Source organism: Marmota monax, unplaced genomic scaffold, assembly GCF_021218885.2.
Source record: "Marmota monax isolate L192 unplaced genomic scaffold, Marmota_monax_Labrador192_F-V1.1 WCK01_AAM20220418_F8-fsc00046, whole genome shotgun sequence".
NCBI classification, from domain to species: domain Eukaryota; kingdom Metazoa; phylum Chordata; class Mammalia; order Rodentia; family Sciuridae; genus Marmota; species Marmota monax.
This window is the reverse complement of record NW_026692486.1, coordinates 13,669,775-13,690,811: the sequence shown is the minus strand read 5'-3', so window position 1 is coordinate 13,690,811 and position 21,037 is coordinate 13,669,775. Positions and strand designations below refer to the sequence as shown.

At 38.0% G+C, this 21,037-nt stretch overlaps 1 protein-coding gene and 1 pseudogene across 1 annotated transcript; one reads left to right on the top strand and one right to left on the bottom strand.

The window, feature by feature from the left end:
* LOC124091910 (guanylate-binding protein 3-like) overlaps positions 1 to 21,037 on the bottom strand; it is a 139,534-nt pseudogene that overhangs the window by 105,195 nt on the left and 13,302 nt on the right.
* LOC124092003 (guanylate-binding protein 1-like) lies at positions 817 to 15,429 on the top strand. The gene is given in 12 exon segments (XM_046443301.2): positions 817 to 982; positions 3,210 to 3,411; positions 5,624 to 5,751; positions 8,991 to 9,100; positions 9,381 to 9,577; positions 10,298 to 10,540; positions 11,395 to 11,675; positions 12,303 to 12,515; positions 13,270 to 13,372; positions 13,606 to 13,799; positions 14,891 to 14,972; positions 14,975 to 15,429. Coding segments are annotated over 11 exon segments (1,782 nt in total). The 5' UTR covers positions 817 to 982; positions 3,210 to 3,221; the 3' UTR covers positions 15,016 to 15,429.

Sequence of the window (21,037 nt, the reverse complement as noted above, 5' to 3'; positions counted from 1 at the left end):
TTTGGTGGACACACTGAAACTATATTCAAACCATAGAGCCCTCCTCCAGAATTCTTATTTCCACTGCAAAATAGAGACAATATCATTTATTCTGCATGACCGTAGTCAGGATGAATTTGACACATAACATGGAGTGCCTAGAAAATAGTCTATAAATTTTAAAACATTATTTTTACCATTACTCAGCAAACAGAGGAACAGTGTAGTGTAGTGGCTCAAGAAGAAAGTTGGAGAGCAAAACTGCTTGGATTCAGATTACTTACCAGGCTATATAAGCTGGGACAGCTGATAAAGTCTATGCATGCCTCAGTTTCTATAAAATCATAAGATTTATTATGAGGTTTAAGATGTACACTCCATGTAAAGCAGTCAGCTTTGCATCTGAAACACCTGTAGGTGCAGGGAGCCCCCTTCTGACTGTTAAGAGGACAAATACCAGACCATTAAAACAACTACTGGGTGTTTGAGAGTATATAAACCATGCACCTTCTCTCACATACTGAAGCTCCAGAAGAGTAAACCAGCTCCACTGTGAGTGAGTCTCTTATTTTGGGAAATTAGACTTTAAAAATAAATGATGCTTCCTCATTCTAGGATGCTTAAACAGACTCCCAATCTTGGGAAACATTTTACTATATTCTACATCTAATAGACTTTTTTTTTTTTAAATAGCAAATGGTTTCTGTGATCTCTTCCAACAAAATGTTTGAAAGTTCCAGTTGAGAAATCCTGTCACACCCATCCACCAACAGAACACTGAAAATCCCTTTTAGGGTTGTTGATTCATTTCCTTGGACTGAGTACTTTCAGTTTCACATTACTGTAAATTCATGATAAAGGTTGTTGTAGTCTTCAGTGTTTGGTCACTCGGGGAAATCCAGAAAGGCTCACAACGCTGGAGGATAAAATAAAAGCTCAGCCATCCAGCAAGAAGCAGAGAAGTGAGAGAAGCCAGTCCACCCACATTGAGCAGAAAGAGCAGGTAAGAAGGCTTCCTTCCCTTCTCAGCCTGTCTCTGCAGCTCTTCAAAAGGGAGCTGAACTTGTGATTCTCCTGCCTTAACCTCCCTAACCACTGGGATTATAGGTGTGCTCCACTGCTCCTGGCCAGATAAGTATTTGAGAATATTTGAATATGTGTTAACTACTTTTAAAAATGTGTTTTCAGGGCTGGGGATATAGCTCAGTTGGTAGAATGCTTGCCTCACATGCACAGGGTCCTGGGGTCAATCCCCAGCAACATACACACACACACACACACACACACACACACACAAATGCATTTGCAGATCATGATCAAATATTGGCATGATTTTTTCCAATTTCACGTTTTTTGAGTGGGATGGGTTTTAGTAGTAATATATGGTAATTGTGTGTAAATTTGTACACAATTGTGTAACTAAGTAAAAACTATGTATAAATTTCATATGCTTTGTCTTTTTAATAGTATTGTAATATATTTCTAGTGTCGGTGTTTATGGAGAAGTAAATAGTATATTGTTGCAAATGCTTTACCACTTGCATGCCATAAATCAGTGTAAAACTTAGCAAGACTCTGTCTCAAAATAAAATAATTTTAAAAAGAAGCTGGGGATGTACTTAGCATGTTGAGACCCTGGGTTCAATCCATAGGACTACAATTATTTTTCCTATTTTTCCTAGCAAAATCAAAGTGTTATGGTTTGGATCTTGAATATTCATCAAAAGTTCATGTGTTAGGCAATGCAGCAATGTTCAGAGGTGAGAAGATTGGCTCATGATGGCTCTGACCTCATCCATGTATTAATCCATTATGGATTAATAATGTGAATGGCCTACTGGGAAGTGGTGTAAACTGTGGGCAGGTGGGGCATGGCTGGAGGAAGAAGGTCACTGGGAGTGTGGCCTTGGAGAGTATATCTGTCCCTGGCGTGCTCTCTCTCTCTCCTTCCTGTTATGAGATGAGCCGCTTACTTCCAACACACCCTTCCATGATGGTGATCTGCCTCATCTCTCAGGATCAGAGCAATGAAGCTGACTGATTATGAATCAAAATAAACCTGTCCTTCTCTAGGCTGTGATTGCTCACTCATATCCTAAGTTCAAGCTAATTTACTGTGAAACTCATAAAACTTAAGCTTCAGAGCACTGCTCTGCAAAAGTAAGTTATGTTGATTCCACTTCTAGAATATGAGTTCAGGAACCTCATTCTAGTAAAATAAACATAAGTGCTTGAGGTGTGAGAAAGAAACGCATTTAAAAACATCTGGGAACCATCTAAGGGCTTACGTCAAACAAAGAGCACTTATCCATAAAGGTCTTCATTTGTTTTAAGATTAATGAATGAATAAGTCAATATTTAATTTCTTAAATCTAGTGGGGTTATCTTATTCTTTCATTATCTAATGTAAACTTTTAAATAAGAATCCAAGGAAAATTTTCCATGATAAATTAAATTGAAGATTTGGGTTGTGTGAGCAGTTAAATGTTGATGAGTCACTGTTACATCAACATTTTTTTAAATGAACCACTTTGATAATATTTTCATGACTTTCTAAAATTATACACTGTAATAGTTCATTTGCATTGTCAACTTGATTGGATTGAGAGATGTCAAAGGTTAAAAGGCTTCTGGGTATGTTAACCAAAGTGTGTCAAAGAATTATTGGCATGTGAGATAGCAAACTGAAGTGGAGACCCTGCCTAAGAGCCAGCAGCACCATCCAATAGGATGGTAGCTTGAATGGAATAAAAGTTTGAAGAGGAAGCAGCAGCAGATTCAAGCCTATTCTTCTTGAAGGGGTTTTTTGATTGCTTTTGCAATCACCTGAGGATCTTCACTCTTCCAAAGTGGATTTTTGACAGCAATTCTCCAGGGAGTTTCCAGAAACCTTTGGTCTCTGACTAGGGCAACAAAATTGATCCTTCTTGTTCTGAAGCTTCAGCCTCTTGAACTGCACAGCTATTGGTTCTCCCAGCTCTCCAGCCTGCAGATGGCCATTGTTGACTATCTAGCTTCTGGTTGTAAAAGCCCATTTAATAAATCCCCTATTTATAATCATACTTCCTGTTCATTCTGTTCCTCTAGAGAACCCTGACTAATACATACAGGTTTTCCCTCATCTACGTTGTTGATGCACATCACACTTTAATTTATACTGGGGAATTTGTATCTGCCTTCTGAAAGCAAAAGACCAGAAATTGTAAAATATCCCACTTCTTCTCTTGCAGACACTCCAAAACATGGCCTCAGAGACCTACATGCCAGGTCCCATATGCCTCATCGAGAATGTTAAAGGCCAACTGATGATCAACCAGGAAGCCCTGAAGATCCTGTCAGCCATCACAGACCCTGTGGTGGTGGTGGCCATCGTGGGCCTCTACCGTACAGGCAAATCCTACTTGATGAACAAGCTGGCCGGGAAGCAAAAGGGTGAGTGCCACCAGCAAAGCTCTGCTGAGCCCTGTGTCCATCACACTGTGGGCATCCAGCATGGGGATGGAGAGGAGGAAGTTAGAGTCATAGAGGGATAGTGAAGCTAAACTTCCACTCACAGTTGGGCTTTTGGTCTTCAAGTTTCATCCATGTGGTAAAATGTCTCAAATTTCCTTCCTGTTTAAGGTGCAGTAATTGTTTATGCATGTCAATGTGTTTATCCAATCATCTGCAGATGAACACTTGGGCTGCTTCCACCTTTTCACCTTTAAAAATAATGCTGGTATGAAGATGGATACAAAACTATCTGTATAGTCTATGCTTTCATTTCTTCTGGGTATATGCCCAGAAGTAGAATTGCTGACTTATATGGCAATTCTGTTTAATTTTTTTGAGAATCACTGTACCAATTTCCATACTGCCTGCATCATCTTAAGTTCCCATCAGAAATTCATGAATGTTATAATTTTTCTACATCCTTGCCAACATTTATGATATTCTGTTTTGCTATTGTTATTTGATAGTGGACATTTTAATGGGTGTGAAGCAGTATCTCGTGGTTTCAATTTACAGTTCCCTAAATGACTAGGGATGTTGGGCATCTTTTCATTCACTATTGGCCGTTTGTATATCCACTTTGTAGAAATATCTGCTGAAATCCTTGTTCATTTTTTAATCTGGTTATATGTGTTGCAATGTAAGGATTCTTTCTATATTCTGGATATCAACCTCCTGACCAGATATACATCTAACATGTCTAACAAGTATTTTCCTCAGTTCCACGTGTTGCCTCCTCTGTTGATAGTGTACTCAGATACTCAAAAGTTTTTCATTTTGATTACGTCCCACTCATTTCTTTCTTTTGTAGTCTTTACGCTTGGTGTCATATCCAAGAAATCACTGCCCAATTCAATGAAATGAAGTTTTTCCCCTAGGTTTTCTTTTATGGTTTTATAACTTGAACTCTAATGTTTAGGTCTTTCATCTATTTTGAGTTAATTTTTGTGGGGATTGTAGGAACAGCGGAAAAGCTCCGTAAACTCAACAGGCGGAAACAACCGTTTACCTGTCCAAGATTTTATTAGCGGGACTGTCACAGCCAGTCGCAGGAGAGAAGGGGGGAGAGAGAGAGAGAGAGAGAGAGAGAGAGAGAGAGAGAGAGAAGAGAGAGGAGAGGGGGAAGAGAGAGAGAAGAGAGAGGAGAAGGGGGAAGAGAGAGAGAGAGAGAGAGAGAGAGAAGAGAGAGAGGAGAGGGGGAAGAGAGAGAGAAGAGAGAGGAGAGGGGGGAAGAGAGAGAGAGAGCACGTACAGGGTGGTGATATTTTGGGGCTCAACACAGAATGAGGAGCAGGGTGAGTGGGCTGTTACTTCTTCATTGGTCAAGTGTTTGTGCCACTTCAGGGATTAGAGGTGCGCCATTCAAAGTTCGCACCATTCACAGTGATTGGCGGTGATGTTTCAGTGCGTCATGGACCTGAGCTCCTGGAACAGAAGCGCTCCATGCGCCATCTTTACCAACAGGGATGAGGAAACACCACAACTCCTCCTTTTTTTTTTTTTTTCCTTGCATGTGGATCTGCAGTCTTTCCATGTCATTTCTTGAAGAAACTATTCCTTCTTCACTGAGTGATTTTGGAAGTCTTATGAAAATCATGTGACCATATATGTGAGACTTGATTTCTAGACTCTCTATTCCATTCTGTGACTCTATATATTGGTCTTTAAGCCAGGAACACACTGTTTTGATGACACAATTCTGTAGCAAGTATCAGATTTCAGATTCTTTGAAACCTCCAAATTTATACTTCCTTTTTAAAGTTTATCTCTGAGATTTCTTATTAAAATTAGGGTATGTATTTTTACTTCTAAAACTTCATTGGAATCTCAATAAGAATTCATGGAATGTTTCCCTTTGGATAACAGTAACATCTCAAGGATAGCAAATGTTTCTATAGATGTGGATTTTCACATATTGCTTATCGTATGTGGGTAATTTCCTCATATTTTTAGTTTGTTTATTTTTTATTATTATAAATGTTACATTTTTATGTATTAGATATTCTAATTTTTATTTTTCTGACTATAAATAATATCATTCAATACAGGCTGTGTTTTTTCCCCTCTCCCTTACACTTGGTTATGCTTTTATCACACTTTCCAGAACACACTATTAAAATTCTACCCATCTTATCTCCTCTGTGCTTGACAGGCTTCTCTCTGGGTGCCACAGTGCAGTCTCACACCAAAGGAATCTGGATGTGGTGTGTGCCTCATCCCAAGATAGCAGACCACACTCTAGTACTACTTGACACCGAGGGCCTGGGAGATGTAGAGAAGGTAAGGAGGGAGGATTCTACTTTGGATTAAGCCCCTGTCTCTGAAAATTCTTTCTAGTATGTAATTTTTCCTTAAATAAGAACTTGCATTATAATATGGCATTTCATTTTGCTTATATATCATGAGACTAGGTGTAACAACCAGAGATGAGGAAAATATTCATAATACACAATCCTTTCAGAAAAGCAAGATAGTAGACAATATTCCAACTATTAACAACAGACTGTAAGCTCCTCAAGTTACCCCACATGCATAAAGGTAGCAAAAATAAAGTTAATGTCATAGTCTTATCCTACAGAAAACTTTAGTTAAGAATTTTTGTTTTGAAGCCCCAAGACTTTGTGTTTAAATTAAACTCTGGCAGTACCTTAGTGACTTTAAGCCAAATATCTGATTCTTTTAGCTTTCTGATCTGTCAAATGGATGTAATAGTTCTATATTTGCCTCATATTATTGTTTTGAATATTATTGTTTGAATGTTCAGGGGTACAATAATTACTTGATAAAGTACCTAGAAGTATTATAAATCTTATTTGTGTTAGTTAGCTCTTCATTGCTGTGACCAAAATATCTGACAAGAACAACCCAGAGACAGGTTTATTTTGGCTCATGGTTGGTGAGCTTCATTGCTCTGACCCTGAGAGATTAGGCAGAACACCATCGTGGAAGGTGTGGTGGAAGCAAGCTGCTCACTTCATAACAGTCAAAAAGGAGAGAGAGAGAAAGAGAGAGAGGGCACAGTGACAGATATACTCTCCAAGGCCACACTCCCAGTAACCTTCTTCTTCCAGCCATGCCCCACCTGCCCACAGTTTACACCACTTCCCAGTAGTCCATTCATATTATTAATCCATAGTGGATTATACACGAATGAGATCAGAGCCATCATGAGCCAATCTTCTCACCTCTGAATATTGCTGCATTGCCTAACACATGAGCTTTCGGTGAATATTCCAGATCCAAACCATAACACTTTGATGAGTCAATTTTGCTATGAAAAATAGGAAAAAAAAATTGCATTCCTAGGGATTGAACCCAGGGTCTCTCACATGCTAGGAAAGCACAGAGTACATCCTCATCCCCCATTTAAACAAATTATTTTATTTTGAGACAGAGTCTTGCTAAGTTTTACACTGATTTATGGCATGCAAATAGTAAAGAATTTGCAACAATATTTTATTTACTTCTCCATAAACACCAACACTAGAAATGTATTACAATACTACTGAAAAGACAAAGCATATGAAATTTATACGCAGTTTTTACTCAGTTACACGATTATGTACAAATTTACCTGCAATTACCATATGCTACTACTATAACCTATCCCACTCAAAAAAACAATGTGAAATTAGAAAAAAAAATCATCCCAAAATTTAATCATGATCTGCAAACACATTTTTTTAAAGTTGCTTTACACATACTCAAATATGCTCAAATGCATCATCTGGCCAGGCATAATACACACGCCTATGATCCCTGTGACTTGGGAAGCTGAGGCAGGAGTTCAAATCCAGCCTCAGCAACTTAGTGAGGCCCTAAGCAATGTAGTAGGACATTTGTCAAAATAAAATATATATTTAAAAAAAGGCTGAGAATGTTGCACAGTGGTTAAGCACCCCTGGGTTCAATGCCTTGAACAAAAAAAAAAAAATTAATAATACATCATCTGTACTAAAATAGTGCAAAAACCATTGGTATGTCCATCATGATTAGATAACTCATGCATATAAATCTCTTTGATATAGTGGGTATTAAACAAATTGTATATTTTATGAAAGCACCTTAAACCAAGTATAAAGAAACATATGCTCAAGATAAAATTCATTTCCTTTCAAAACTACTGGACAGTGTTTTATTTTCTTTTTTTTTTTCTATCACAAATTCAAGATGGAATTAAAGATACTTTCCAATGAAATACTTGCCAGGCACAGAGACAGATGACAATGTTACTTATATTTTGACAAGCTGTAACACCCCCCAAAAATCATACTTTAATAACATTCTTATTTAGAGGCTAAATATGAAAGTTCATCACTCACAGTTAAATTCAGATAGAGTGTTTTGAATATTGGTAGCCTATTGGTAATATTTGAAACCTAATATAAGAAAACAAATAGTAGCAGACATAAATGAAGGAATTAAGCATTTTTTAAAATAACTTTATTTATTTATTTATTTATTTATTTATTTATTTATTTATTTATTTATATGTGGTGCTGAGGATCGAACCCAGCACCTTGCACATGCTAGGCAAGTGCTCTACTGCTGAACCACAACCCCAGCCCTCAGTCTCAACAGATCTTAAGAAATGAGATCACCATATTGGATGACACTTAAGAACAATAACTAAATAGACGGAGATGTCTTTTTTTAACCAATTTATTGAGTTATGATTTACTTTTCATCAAAAAAAAATCTGTCAAAATTAAGTCTCAAAAATTATCACAGTTTACATGAAAACATAACATTTACAGCTCTGAATTGGTAATGCACTCTCTGCTAGGTGTGTGAATATTGATATTTACTTTCCCTTAAGGTTACTGAGATTTAGTGCATTTTTTTGGCCTTCCTTTCATACAGGAAGACAGGAGTCTTTCTAAGTCTTTGGTTTTTACAATCTTTTTGGCTGTTCTGGTGCAGCTGTTCATACCCATGCCAAGGGTATGTTATAATCTCTTTAAAGTCCTACAGGCCTATGCTCAGGATCATTGTCATCATCATCATCCATGGTGACAAGCACTGATTTAGAGAAAGCCTCACTTCCCAAAGATTGGCAAAATCCATTGTGTGAAGACAACACTAATTGTTCAGTCACTGGCTTCATTTTCCGTTCGTCACTCACCAACAGAATCGTGACCATCAATTTCTACATCAGAAGATGAGGAAGTAATGTCCTCTTGCTTCCTTTTAGTGCTTGTTCTTAGGGAGTTTCTCCTGAGAAAATTTTTCAACTGAAATTGTCTTTAAGCTCTTTGAATACCCACAACCTTGACTGTTTTGCAGCCATCTGCCAGTCAAAATAGGAGTGCCTGGGAGAATCAGTGTAAAACAGAAGTACAAATCAAAAAAGTATTCAAAGTCCAAGTCCTATGGACACTCATTTCAGTTTGGATCTCAGTTCCTCTTTTAAGTCATTAGTCTAATAAAACTCCAAGTGAGCATACTTTGACCACTGCTGATCTGAAAGCACCATGGAATAAAATATCCTCTTGGCAAAAATGTGTTCTGACCTCCAGGGCGACAACCAGAATGACTCCTGGATCTTTGCCCTGGCAATCCTCCTGAGCAGCACTTTTGTGTACAACAGCATGGGAACCATCAACCAGCAGGCCATGGACCAACTTCAGTATCCTTTTTGTGGTCCAAAACAACACCAAAGTCAGAGGGGAAACCTCTATTAGTAAATCAGCTGCCTGAGCCAGAATCTTGATGAATCTAGCACACACACACAAAAAAAAAAAGAAAAAGAAAAATAACAAGGACAGAGGAAAGGCTCATATACCTACTAAATAATCGCCATGCAGGTTAAGAAAAACAAAGTGGAAATGAAGGTTTTGGAATATATGGAACCAGTGGGGGAGGGGAGCCCTGTTATTTTTGTCAGTTTTCCTTAATTAGCTCCTCAGCTATGTGACAGAGCTGACAAATCGAATCAGAGCCAAATCCTCACCTGAGGAGAATGAGATTGAGGATTCAGCTGAATTTGTGAGCTTCTTCCCAGACTTTGTGTGGACTCTGAGAGATTTCTCCCTAGACTTGGAAATAGATGGACAGCCCATCTCAGCAGATGAGTATCTGGATGCTGCCCTGAAGCTAAAGCAAGGTAACAGGAATTTAGAATTGATAAATGGGGATGTCAGAACCCAAAACATTACTATTTTTTACTTTCATTTTTTAATTTTTTTGTTACCAGAGATTGAACCTAGGGGCACTTAACCACTGAGCTATGTCCCCAGTCCTTTTTATTTTTTGTTTGAGACAGGGTCTCACAAGTTGCTGAGGGCCTTGCTAAGTTGCTGAGGCTGGCTTTGAATTTGTGATCCTCTTGCCTCAGCCTCCCAAATCACAGGGATTCCTGGGAATTCATATTTAATATCCAAATTAATAGATTTGACTTCAAGTTATATTCTCCCTGTTTTTTTTCTTTCACCTTTCCCTTTGCTATGATTCAGTAAATTTGAGAATTTGTGCTTACATTTTGTGATTCTAAATTTAACCCAAAAATATGGGTACAAAGGATATATATTTGAAGAAAATAGATCAAAGCCTAAGCAGTATGCCAGCTCAAATGTTGGAAAACTATGACCCAATACAATTGATGGCCAATGTAGCTACCAGATGTCTGTAAATGAATTTTATTCAAATAATTCTGTGTCCATTCATTTACATATTGTCTATGGATGCTATCATGATACAGCAACTGAGTTCTTAAGACATCTAACTTATCTGAAAAGGTTGAAATATATACTCTTTTGCTTTTAAAATGATTTTTTTTTTGCAAATCCTTATAGTATGCAAATCCTTTTTTTTTTTCTTATTCCAGGTACCAGTAAAAAAGACAAAAATTTTAATCTGCCCCGGCTCTGTATCCGAAAGTTCTTCCCAAAGAAGAAATGCTTTATTTTTGATAGGCCCACTCATAGAAAGAAGCTTGCCCAGCTAGAGACTCTGCATGATGATCAACTAGACAGTGAATTTGTGCAACAAGTTGCAGAATTCTGTTCTTACATATTCAGCTATTCCAAGGTTAAAACTCTTTCAGGAGGCATCAAGGTCAATGGACCACGTGAGTACCCTTTTTAGTAATCCCACTAATCGTTAGGACAGAGGAACATGAAATAACATCAACCTATTTCAGTTTTGAAAAATACTTAATTATCACTTTTGTTGTATTAAATTTTAGATGGTACCAAAATTTATAGTAGATTTTGTTAACCAGACATCCTTGATAGGAAAAGGTAGGAATGGCCAAAATAAAGATATATAGCTGTGTGTGTGTGTGTGTGTATATATCCTAAAATTGCCCTAGTAAACTGGAGCTATACTCTCCAATATAGTAGTCACTAGACAAGGATGGCTATTTAAATTTTAATGTAAATTAATTAAATGAAAGAAAATTTAAAAATTTGATCACAGAGCTCCATTTCAAGTGGTAATATCTACATGTGGCTAATGCCTGTTATATTAGCATATCCAAGAAAGTTCTCTTGGACAATACTGTTTATTCTAATACACCAAATGGAGCACTCTTTTTGATTGGGATAGCATCTCTTGTTCCATAATAACAATCGGATACTTACTATGGTCAGGGCTAATGATGGACATAAGTGAAAGAGATATGGTTTCTGTTTTAATGGCATTTGGTGTTAAAAATGGATGTGAGCTTTCAATGAGTGCCAGCCCATTTAGTCTGGGACCAGGATTCTCAACACATCACCTTGGGATCTTGCCAAAGAGGAAGGCCTAATTCAACAGATCTGGGGCAGGACTGAGATGCTTTATTTCAAGGAACTTCCAGGTGATACTGAGAATGTGAAGAATGTGAGGCAAACAGGTGGTAACTGATATTCTCAGAATTACACAGAACAAATGTTTTCTTCATTACACCAACAAATATCATCATTTGTTCTCTATATGTAGGCTTGGAGAGTCTGGTGCTGACCTATGTCAATGCCATCAGCAGTGGGGATCTTCCCTGCATGGAGAATGCAGTCCTGGCCCTGGCCCAGATAGAGAACTCAGCTGCTGTGCAGAAGGCCCTTGCCCACTATGACCAGCAGATGAAGCAGAAGGTGCAGCTGCCCACAGAGACCCTGATGGAACTGCTGGACCTGCACAGGGACTGTGAGAGAGAGGCCATTGAGGTCTTCATCAAACATTCCTTCAAAGATGTTGACCAACTATTTCAAAAGGAATTAGGGGTAATTTTTCTCTCAAATTTATATGGATTTGGGTTTTAGAAGGCAAATACTATGAGAGAATAAGATGGGTCTTCTTTTGAGAGAGGTGATTATTACTAGATTTTAAAATGATGACAGCTATCTGTTGATAATCATAATAAACAGGAGAAATGGTTTTATGACTATGTACTCAAAGCTTTGAGACCTTTTCTCTTTTATGAATAAGCTAATAATCTTCCCCTTAACTTAATTGCATGCAATAAATAATAATCAGGGCTTCTAATCAAATTACATGCCCACGGTTATTGCACTGGTTTGATATTCAAGGCAGAAAAGCAAAAGGAATTTGAGTCTTACTTGTCTGCAGCTGGACTATGTTGAGCCACATTTTTTCCCCATGGGCAATCATTCAGACCAGTTTGAAAATGTGGCCTAAAGCAGCAATCTCTGTTCTGAACCTCACCTTAAAGGAGAAAGAGCTTCAGTAGAAATTTGGGACCAGGAGGAAGAACCTGGTTCCGCTGAGGAACCTGTAAATTTATCTAGGGGTCTTAATTTTTTTTTTCAAGAAGTTCCAGAAGTTCTGAGTTTTAGCTAACACCTTTTTCTGTTATTTTTTTTTAATTATTTTCCATTTTTACATCAAAGGCCCAGCTAGAAACAAGGCGGGATAACTTTCATGAACGGAATCTGAAAGCATCTTCAGATCGTTGCTCAGCTTTACTTCAGGACATTTTCAGCCCTCTAGAAGAGAATGTGAAGCAGGGAATTTATTCTAAACCAGGGGGCTATCGTCTCTTTATTCAGAAGATAGAAGAGCTGAAGAAAAAGTACTATTTGGAACCCAGGAAGGGGATACAGGTGACCGAGATATATCTGTGTATTATGGTAAACTACCAATGTGCCCCCTGAAACAGCAGTGTCATCAAGACTAACTGCACAGAGAGGTGCCTTACTCTCTGCATGACATTCACAGTTTCAATAACATGTACAAGGAGCCCATTATAACTAGACATGTCCTAAATATTCATCAAAGAAGAATGTGCCCAACTAAAAAATGAGGTATAAATTATCAGATTAACCACCAAGTTGTTACTATCATTACTGATGGATATTTTGTGTTGCAAAATGCAATGATAGTCCCCTGAGCAAAACCAATAATTTATCAGTTTGCGCTTCAAACTGGCTTTAAAGAACAAGATTTCAAATAATGTCACCATCTGTCTCTCTGTCCCTTACTCTCTCCCATCCCCACACTGCCCTCCCTTTCTTCCTTCATCCTCATTTCTCTGATCAGCTTTCTCCATGAGGTCTCATTCTCCAGCAAGTTCACCCCATATAGGACCATAGCACCACTAACGCCAAATGAACAGCCCTCAGTCTCAAAGGACTGAGAGTTTCTTCTGCACAGTAAGGGACTCCTTAAAAGCCATTGTTTAGTGGGTGCTCTGACCAAACAGCCTGGAGCAAGTGCCCACTCCTGTGTCAGGGAATCTTGGCCACCAGTTATGCCAGAGCCAAGAGGATCAATTCCTAGAGGCAAAGGTGCGGGGGAGATAGACAGGAACAAATGTGTCATTTCCTACTGTTGACTCTGTGTTCTCTGGACTCTAAGGCTGAAGAGATTCTGCAGAAGTACTTGAAGTCCAAGGAGGACGTGACTGACACAATTCTACAGACAGACCAGACTCTCACAGAAAAGGAAAAGGAGATCGAGGGTGAGTAGTGAGTCAGGAGATGGGAAGGCTGAAAACCTCCGAAAGGTTTATATCATTTGACTGAGAGACAAGGGATCTCTAAGCCGGAACAAGAAGAGCAAAGATATGTCTTATTTTCCAAGTCACACTGGGTAGAGCGTATGCAGTCAGTGGCAACTGTAGCAAGGAAATGTAGAGGAAGGCCAGGCAGCAGTAACCCCATTTACCTTTTTCTTCTCCCTTTTCTTCTTCAGTGGAGCGTGTGAAAGCTGAATCTGCAGAGGCTACAGCAAAAATGTTGGAAGAAATGCAAAGGAAGAATGAGCAGCTGATGGAACAGAAAGAGAAGAGTTATCAGGAACACGTGAAACAGCTGACTGAGAAGATGGAGAAGGACAGGGTCCAGATGCAGCAAGAGCAAGAGAGGATCATCGCTCTTAAACTTCAGGTATCAATAGTTGCACCACCTCGAGGTTTCTGTTTCTGTTTTTCTCTCCCTTCTCCCTGATCATAACTTTAGTGTGGCAGGTAGAACATGAAGTCTAAAAATAGACTTTGCCTGCTCTCTCCTGCTTTTCAATTCCTGTGTGCCTGCCTGACCTGTCCACTGCCTATGTCTGGTTTTTTTAAAGTTTTTTAATCACAGTTAAATATCTTTCAATGAATGGCAGTTGTTATCTGCTAAACATCATAAATGTTTTACCTCTTGCTTAAGACCATAGAAAGCAAGAACCATATATATCCCTATTGCTTAGGAGAAAAACAGGCTCAGAAAGGTTAAATAATTGTTATAAGTTATTACAAAAATAAAAAAATATATGAGATGTCTTCATTAATAGAGGAACCCACCATGGTTTTTTGTTTTGTTTTTCTGTCACACCTGTATGACTTGAGCTGTAGGAGAACCTTGATGAACACCAGAACTCCTTCACCCTCACACTAGTGCAATAGACTGACGCTCCTACCTGGTTTTTGTGCCCTGCTCCCAGTTTTTATTGTGTTGGAAGTTATGGCTGAAATTCAGTACTGTCAGGAGTCTTGCCTGTCTTTTGCCACCCCTGCTACCAAGCGGTGGAGGCTGAGATCAAATCTCCTAATCTAAGATTCAGATACTTTATCAGATTCTGAGAACACTTTATTTCTGTGTTATGTATAGACACATAATAATAAGTGGGTAGGTAGATGTATGAGTCTAAAATACATGGAAAAGAATTGAAACCAAGCATAACTAAGATTTTCCACAAAGGTTTTATACAATTAATAGGGAGAAATCAAGACTGGTAATTTGAGTTCATTGCCACATCAGGAGGTATGGCTGAAAATATTTGTTAGCTAAAAGAACACCCAGGAGAAGCAATCGCAGAGCTCGGATGTCAAGGAAAAAGTACCCACAAAAATTAAGGGTAGAGAAAATGTCACTAGGAAATTAAATACTTAAAAAAAAAATTGTAAAAATCAATGAATGTGCAAACTAGATAGAATACAGGAATTTACTTAGTGCTACAGTTTATTCAGTTTCCTTTTTTTTTTTTTTTTTAGGAACAAGCCCGGTTACTAAAGGAGGGATTCCAAGAAGAGAGCAAACGACTTCATAATGAGATACAGAATCTTCAGAGGAGGATGGAAAGACCAAAGAGAAGATGTGTCATAAGCTAAAGACCTAAAGATTTACAGGCTTCCTGTTGTCACCCTTATGCAAGGAATAGCTGAAGCAATTTTAGATTCTGGACCAAGTGTCACTTCTTTGGCTAATAATTATGTATTATGACATAGTCTTAAAATGTTGCCAAGACAAACAATGATAATTAAAATCATTGTTCTTCTTCCTTAAAAGATTATAAATTATATGAACTCTAGGGCAGAGGGGTTGAAGGGAAGGGAGGGGGCATGGGGTTAGAAATGATGGTGGAATGTGATGATCATTATTATCCAAAGTGCATGTATGAAGACACGAATTGGTGTGAATATACTTTGTATACAACCAGAGATATGAAAAATGGTGCTCTATATGTGTAGTAAGAATTGTAATATATTCCACTGTCATATATAAATAAAAAAGATTATGAATTATGTAATAAGGATGCATTTTACTTCTGTATCAATACAGGAGGTGTCACTGACATCACTCAAGAAAAGTTTGTTCAGTTGTTCAAGTTGCCCACCATTAGACAAATGGACACTGAGAAGAGCCTTAAGTAAAAAAATCTTGGCACACAGCTGAGCACCAAGTTATTCAAGTGTATAATGGAGCCCATGGCAGACACAATCATCCTAATTTCTTACTGAAGACAATAAATATTATACCAAGGATGACCAAATTATGATCAATAATGAGATTTCTGGACACTTGACAATAGATGATCCTCACTGATGGATTCCAAGTTAAAACAAGCCACCTTACATAGAAATCCAGAATCTCTATATCATGTACAAGAAAGTGGAAGAAACCACTATCATGAGAAGGAGTTGAATTATAAACAAATGCAATAAACAAGAAAACTTTCCTTTCTGTCCCCAGTTCATCCAGATTATAACACTTTAGAACTTTAGACAGCTGACAATGTATTACATTATCAGCAACATTATAACATAACAATGATGTACTGTGTACTTAGAGCAATGTAGAATTTGCAAAGGTGGGCTTTAAATAATGAAAAATAATGTGTTAGAAAACAGAACTAAACTAATGATTTGTTTATAATCTTAAAGCTTAAGCTAATCTTTTCTTAATTCAAGTCACCTTTGAAATTCCATTGGTTTTCCCAAGGAGAAAAATGGAATGATTTTGACTCTTTTAATCAATAAAACATTGCCCTTGTTACTTAGTATATGTAGACTTTTCTCCAATCTTAAATGTAACTACATTTCAGTAGTTACAGAAGTTTCTTAAAAGGATCAAGAATTATTTTTGAACTGGAAATAAAATGTGTTATACTAGTCTTTTTATTAACTTTTCTCAGTTTTTCACCAACAATAAGGTTTTAGCCTTAATAACATTGGCTGGGTAACTTTTCTGAAAAAAAAAATAGTAACTGTTTATGGTTTTGCAAGTCACACACTCTGTTTCAGCTTCTCAACTCTGCCATTCTTGCAAATGTGGCAATAGATAATAAATAAATGAATGAGCAGCTGTTCTCCAATAAACTTCTTTTCAAAACAGGTGTCACCCACAAGCCATAGTTTCAGACCTATATTTTACAGAAACATTGGTAAACATTCTACTTATTTACCTTATGTTATTTAGATTTCTAAGAATCACATAGATTAAGTTGTATATGTTAATATCTGGAAAAAAATATGTGGTATTTCAAAATATTACATGTTTAGAAAAAAGCAGGGAAGCAGCTAATGCCATTAAATCCACATTAACAAGGCTGCTTTTTCTAATTTTGAGATCTTTCCTTGCCTTGAGTCCCGCACCCTCCATTAGTTGGCAAATCCTTTCTTTCACAGTTGAGCATGGAATGACAGGATTTCTTCACTTCATGGGCATCCAGGTAATATTTATAGCATAATAGGCAGAATATTTATGTAGATATTGTTTATGTTTTCTTTCCCAAGATGCATTGATATAAAGAAATAAATAAAATTTTTTCTTAGTTGAAGAAATTTCCTGGTAAAAAAGAGTAACTCTGTCTTCAAAACCCAGTAATAATCGCTTTATTAACCATGTAAGGTAGAAAAGTTGAAAGTTGGCAAAATTAAGTCACTTCCTCCTTAGCTTAATAGCATCAAAGTCAAGATCAATTCTGAGTCATCTGATTCTTGGTGTCATGCTTTTTCCATAGTATCACCAGAAATAAAATGTAGCTCTCTCCTTAGGATGCATGTTGCTGTCACCAGTGTGCTGCCATGCATTACAGTCAACTTACTAAGATTCCCTAGATCCCCTGGTTTCTTAACCTTCCCCTCCAACCTTTTTGTTTTTTTTTTTCTTCCAGTACTGGGGTTTGAACCCAGGGGCACTTTACTCCTGAGCTACATGCCCAGCGCTTTTATTTTTTTATTTTGTGACAGGGTCTCACCAAATTGCTAGGGCTGGCCTCGAATTTGAAATCCTCCTGTTTAGCTGGGATTAAAGGCATGGGACACTGTGCCCGGCTCCTTCCCTAACTTTCCTACACAGGTAACACTCTGAGAGAGTCATCAGTAATCCCAAGAGAAGGACAATGCCAGGTTATACACTTGAAGTCTGCTAGCACTGCCCCAGACTGAGACCTCCATTTCCTGACCCTATGGTGTTCCTGTGTCAAAATATTTAAAGTTAAGAAAAGTATATCTTATCTCATTTAAGTAATAGGTTACTACTTTTCTTTCTGTGTATTAAAGAAAGAAAATATGAACTCCCCTGATCTAGGAGGATCAGGATCGAGGGGGAGGAAACATTTTAAATTCTGAGATCTTGACAAAGGCACAGAAAATCCTTCATTGGAACCTGTCTCACAAATGTCCAGGCTTGAGAATCAACTAAGCTAAAGAAAGTATATCTACCAAAAAATAAAAACACACATAATGATTTAAGAAACCCTGTTGAATGTGTTGCATGCTTGTAATCCCAGCAATTTGGAAGATTAAGTGTTATGGTATGGATGTAAGGTGTCCCCCAAAAGCTTACGTGTGAGACTATGCAAGAAGTTCAGAGGAGAGGGCTGGGGATAGAGCTCAGTTGTTAGAGTGCTTGCCTTGCATGCATAAGGCCCTGGGTTTGATCCCCAGCACCAAAAAGAAAAAGAAAAAGAAAAGTTTCTGAGGATAAATGATTGGGTTGTGAGAGCTTTAATCCAATCAGTGAATTAATCTCCTGATATTGATTAACTAAGTGGTAACTGAAGTGGTAGGGTGTGGCTGAAGGAGGTGGGAATTGGCAGCTTGGCTTTGGTTATCTATTTGGCAAGTAGAGACTTCTCTCTCTCTGCTTTCTGATTGTCATATGAGCTGCTTCTTTCCACCACACTCTTCCCTGTGATGTTCAGCCTCAGTTGGAGCCCCCAAAGAATGGTACTGGACTTCTATGCACTGAGACCTCTGAAACTGTGAGCCCTCAAAAAAAGTTTCCTCCTCTACAATTATGCTGGTCTGGTCTTTCAGTCCCAGCAGTGAAAAAGCTGACTAAAACACTAAAGCAAGAGGATGCAAGTTCAAGGTCAGCCTCAGCAATTAGTAAGACCCATCTCAAAATAAGGCACCCCTGGGTTCAATCCCCAATACCAAAAGGAAAAAAGAAATCCTTTTATTCTTGGATGCATCAAATAAGCAGATTAAAAATTAACATTCTAACAACTCTATGTACAGCATTTTGACAATTCAAATAAATGAAACAATTCTTCAAAAAGCATCTAGTACTAAGACCAACCCAAGATAAAACAGATAATATGAATTGCCCTATAACTTCTCAAGAAATTGGACTCATAGTTTTAAAAAATCTGAAAAATAATTCTCCAGATCCTGATGGTTTCTCTTACTGGCATGATTTACTAAACATTTAGAGAAATAAGTTCTATACAACTTTCTTTCAGAAAATACAAGAGGAGGGAACATTTCCCAGTTCTTCTATGAGGACAGCATTATTCTACTATCAAAATCAGACAAATAAAAAATCTACAGACCAAAATCCCTCAGGATTATAGATGCAAAACTCCTCAACCAAATTGTTGGCAAATCACGCTGGGCATGGTGGTACATGCCTGTAATCCCAGCTGCTGGGGAGGTTGAGGCAGGAGGATCTTAAATTCAAAGCCAGCCTCAGCAATTTAGCAAGGCCTTAAGCAATTCAGCGAGATCCTGTCTCCAAATGAAATATAAAAAAGGGCTGGAGATGTGACTCAGTGGTTAAGCATCCCTGGGTTTAATCCCTGGTTAACTCCTCCAACCCCCCAAAAATGTTGGCAAATCAAATCCAGCAGCATACAAAAATAATATAGCTCAGTTGAGTGGGATCTTGCTGATATCTTGCTGAATAATCACTCAATATCTTGCTGAATGAATTTAACAAAATCATACTATATGCATCTATAAATATACCACAGTGAATTCCACCTTTATGTATATGCAGAGAGCACCAACCAAACACAAATAAATAAATCAGTAAGAGGAAGATTAGTGGAGTATAGAAAGGAGAATAGGGGGATGGAGGAGGAAGGAAAGGTGAGGGGAATGGGGATTGATATAAAGTACACAATTCCATGCATATATGATTTTGTCAAAATGAATCCAAACTACTTTATATAACTATAATGCTCTAATTTTTCTTTTAAAGTGGCATTTATCCCAAATGCAAGGCTGGTTCAAAAATTAATATAATTCATCGTACTATAAAAGCATAAGAAGAAGAAAAAGTATTTAAAAACCATACAATTATATAAACAACTGTCAGGAGCTGCAGATGCCATAAAGTCCTGATGCACAGGGTTCTGAATAATTATTGCCTTCGGTCTGGCACGGTAGTGCCAGATTGCAGCAACTTCAGTGTTATCCCAGTTTAGATAACAAGGCTCCAGGAATAGGTGTTACCCGCTGGGGTTGAGTTACATTCACCTGTTCCTTTGTACTCCTACCTCTTTGCCCTTTTGGGGATAGAATGTTCTATGGAGCTCCCCTCATGTGTCCCCTATCTAAGAATAAATAATTCCAGTGGCCAGCTCTCTTTCCACAGACCCTTAAGGTCGGAGAGCCATCATGGATTTTGAAAAGATACGTCTGTGTGTTTGCATGCTTTCTTTGTTATTTTCTTAAGTTATTGGAATAGTCAGATTTTGTAAACTCAGCGTTAGATCACCAGCTAGGATAGATGGCGATAAATAACCACATGAAAGCCTGAGAAAATATGATGCCATTTATAATAAGAAATTCAGTATGTAGTAGTCAAAATAAACTCCTTTATAAAAGCTGAAAAAAAAGGCATCTATAAAAAAAAATATCATATTTGATGAGAGACTGAATGTTTGCTCCTCAGATCTAGGAGCACTAGAAGGTCCTGTGGAGAAACCAACTCAAGACCCTCTAAGACCCTCTTTCTAGAGTTAGCCCTGATAAAGTCATGTGTCTCGCATTGCTTAAGTTCCAGTGGGCAATTAAATATTAAATAAGCCTGATGTGTCAGGCTTTTATACAAATAGAAAGAGGAAAAAATATAGCCCAGAATGAAGAATGTAAAACACTGTGCCTGTCAAGCCCACACGTATCCCACTTTCTCCAGCCCCTGGGACATCCTTCATAGAAAGGAAGGCATAGAAGACAGGTGTAGGTGTTCTGACTGTGGAAATGTACAGGGAAGTGTTCCTCTGGTGAGCAAACTCCCATGGGGTGAGGGAGTGAGGGTGGCGGGGTAACTGGCACTCTGTTTCCCACACTTGGAATGCTTGGCATTTTCTTCTTGAAGCTAGTAAGATAACTAATATAGGTGCAGTATCTAGTTGCTATGGTACTGTCTGTCCTTCAAGAAGAGGCTCTGTGTCTTATCAGCCTAGGCTTTGATCTCAGATATTCAACACCTGGGTTTAAAGAAATACTAAATAATAATGCAGTCATGGCACTAATGGCCTAATGTAACTTTTTGATATAAATAAACATGGCTGCTTGGGGGGGGCCATTCTTTTCCTGTCTCTGCATATTGTCTCTGCGTCTCCTTTTATTTTCCTTACAGACAGGCAAACTCTCCTGTTTTTAATTATAGAAATCTTTTCCCTG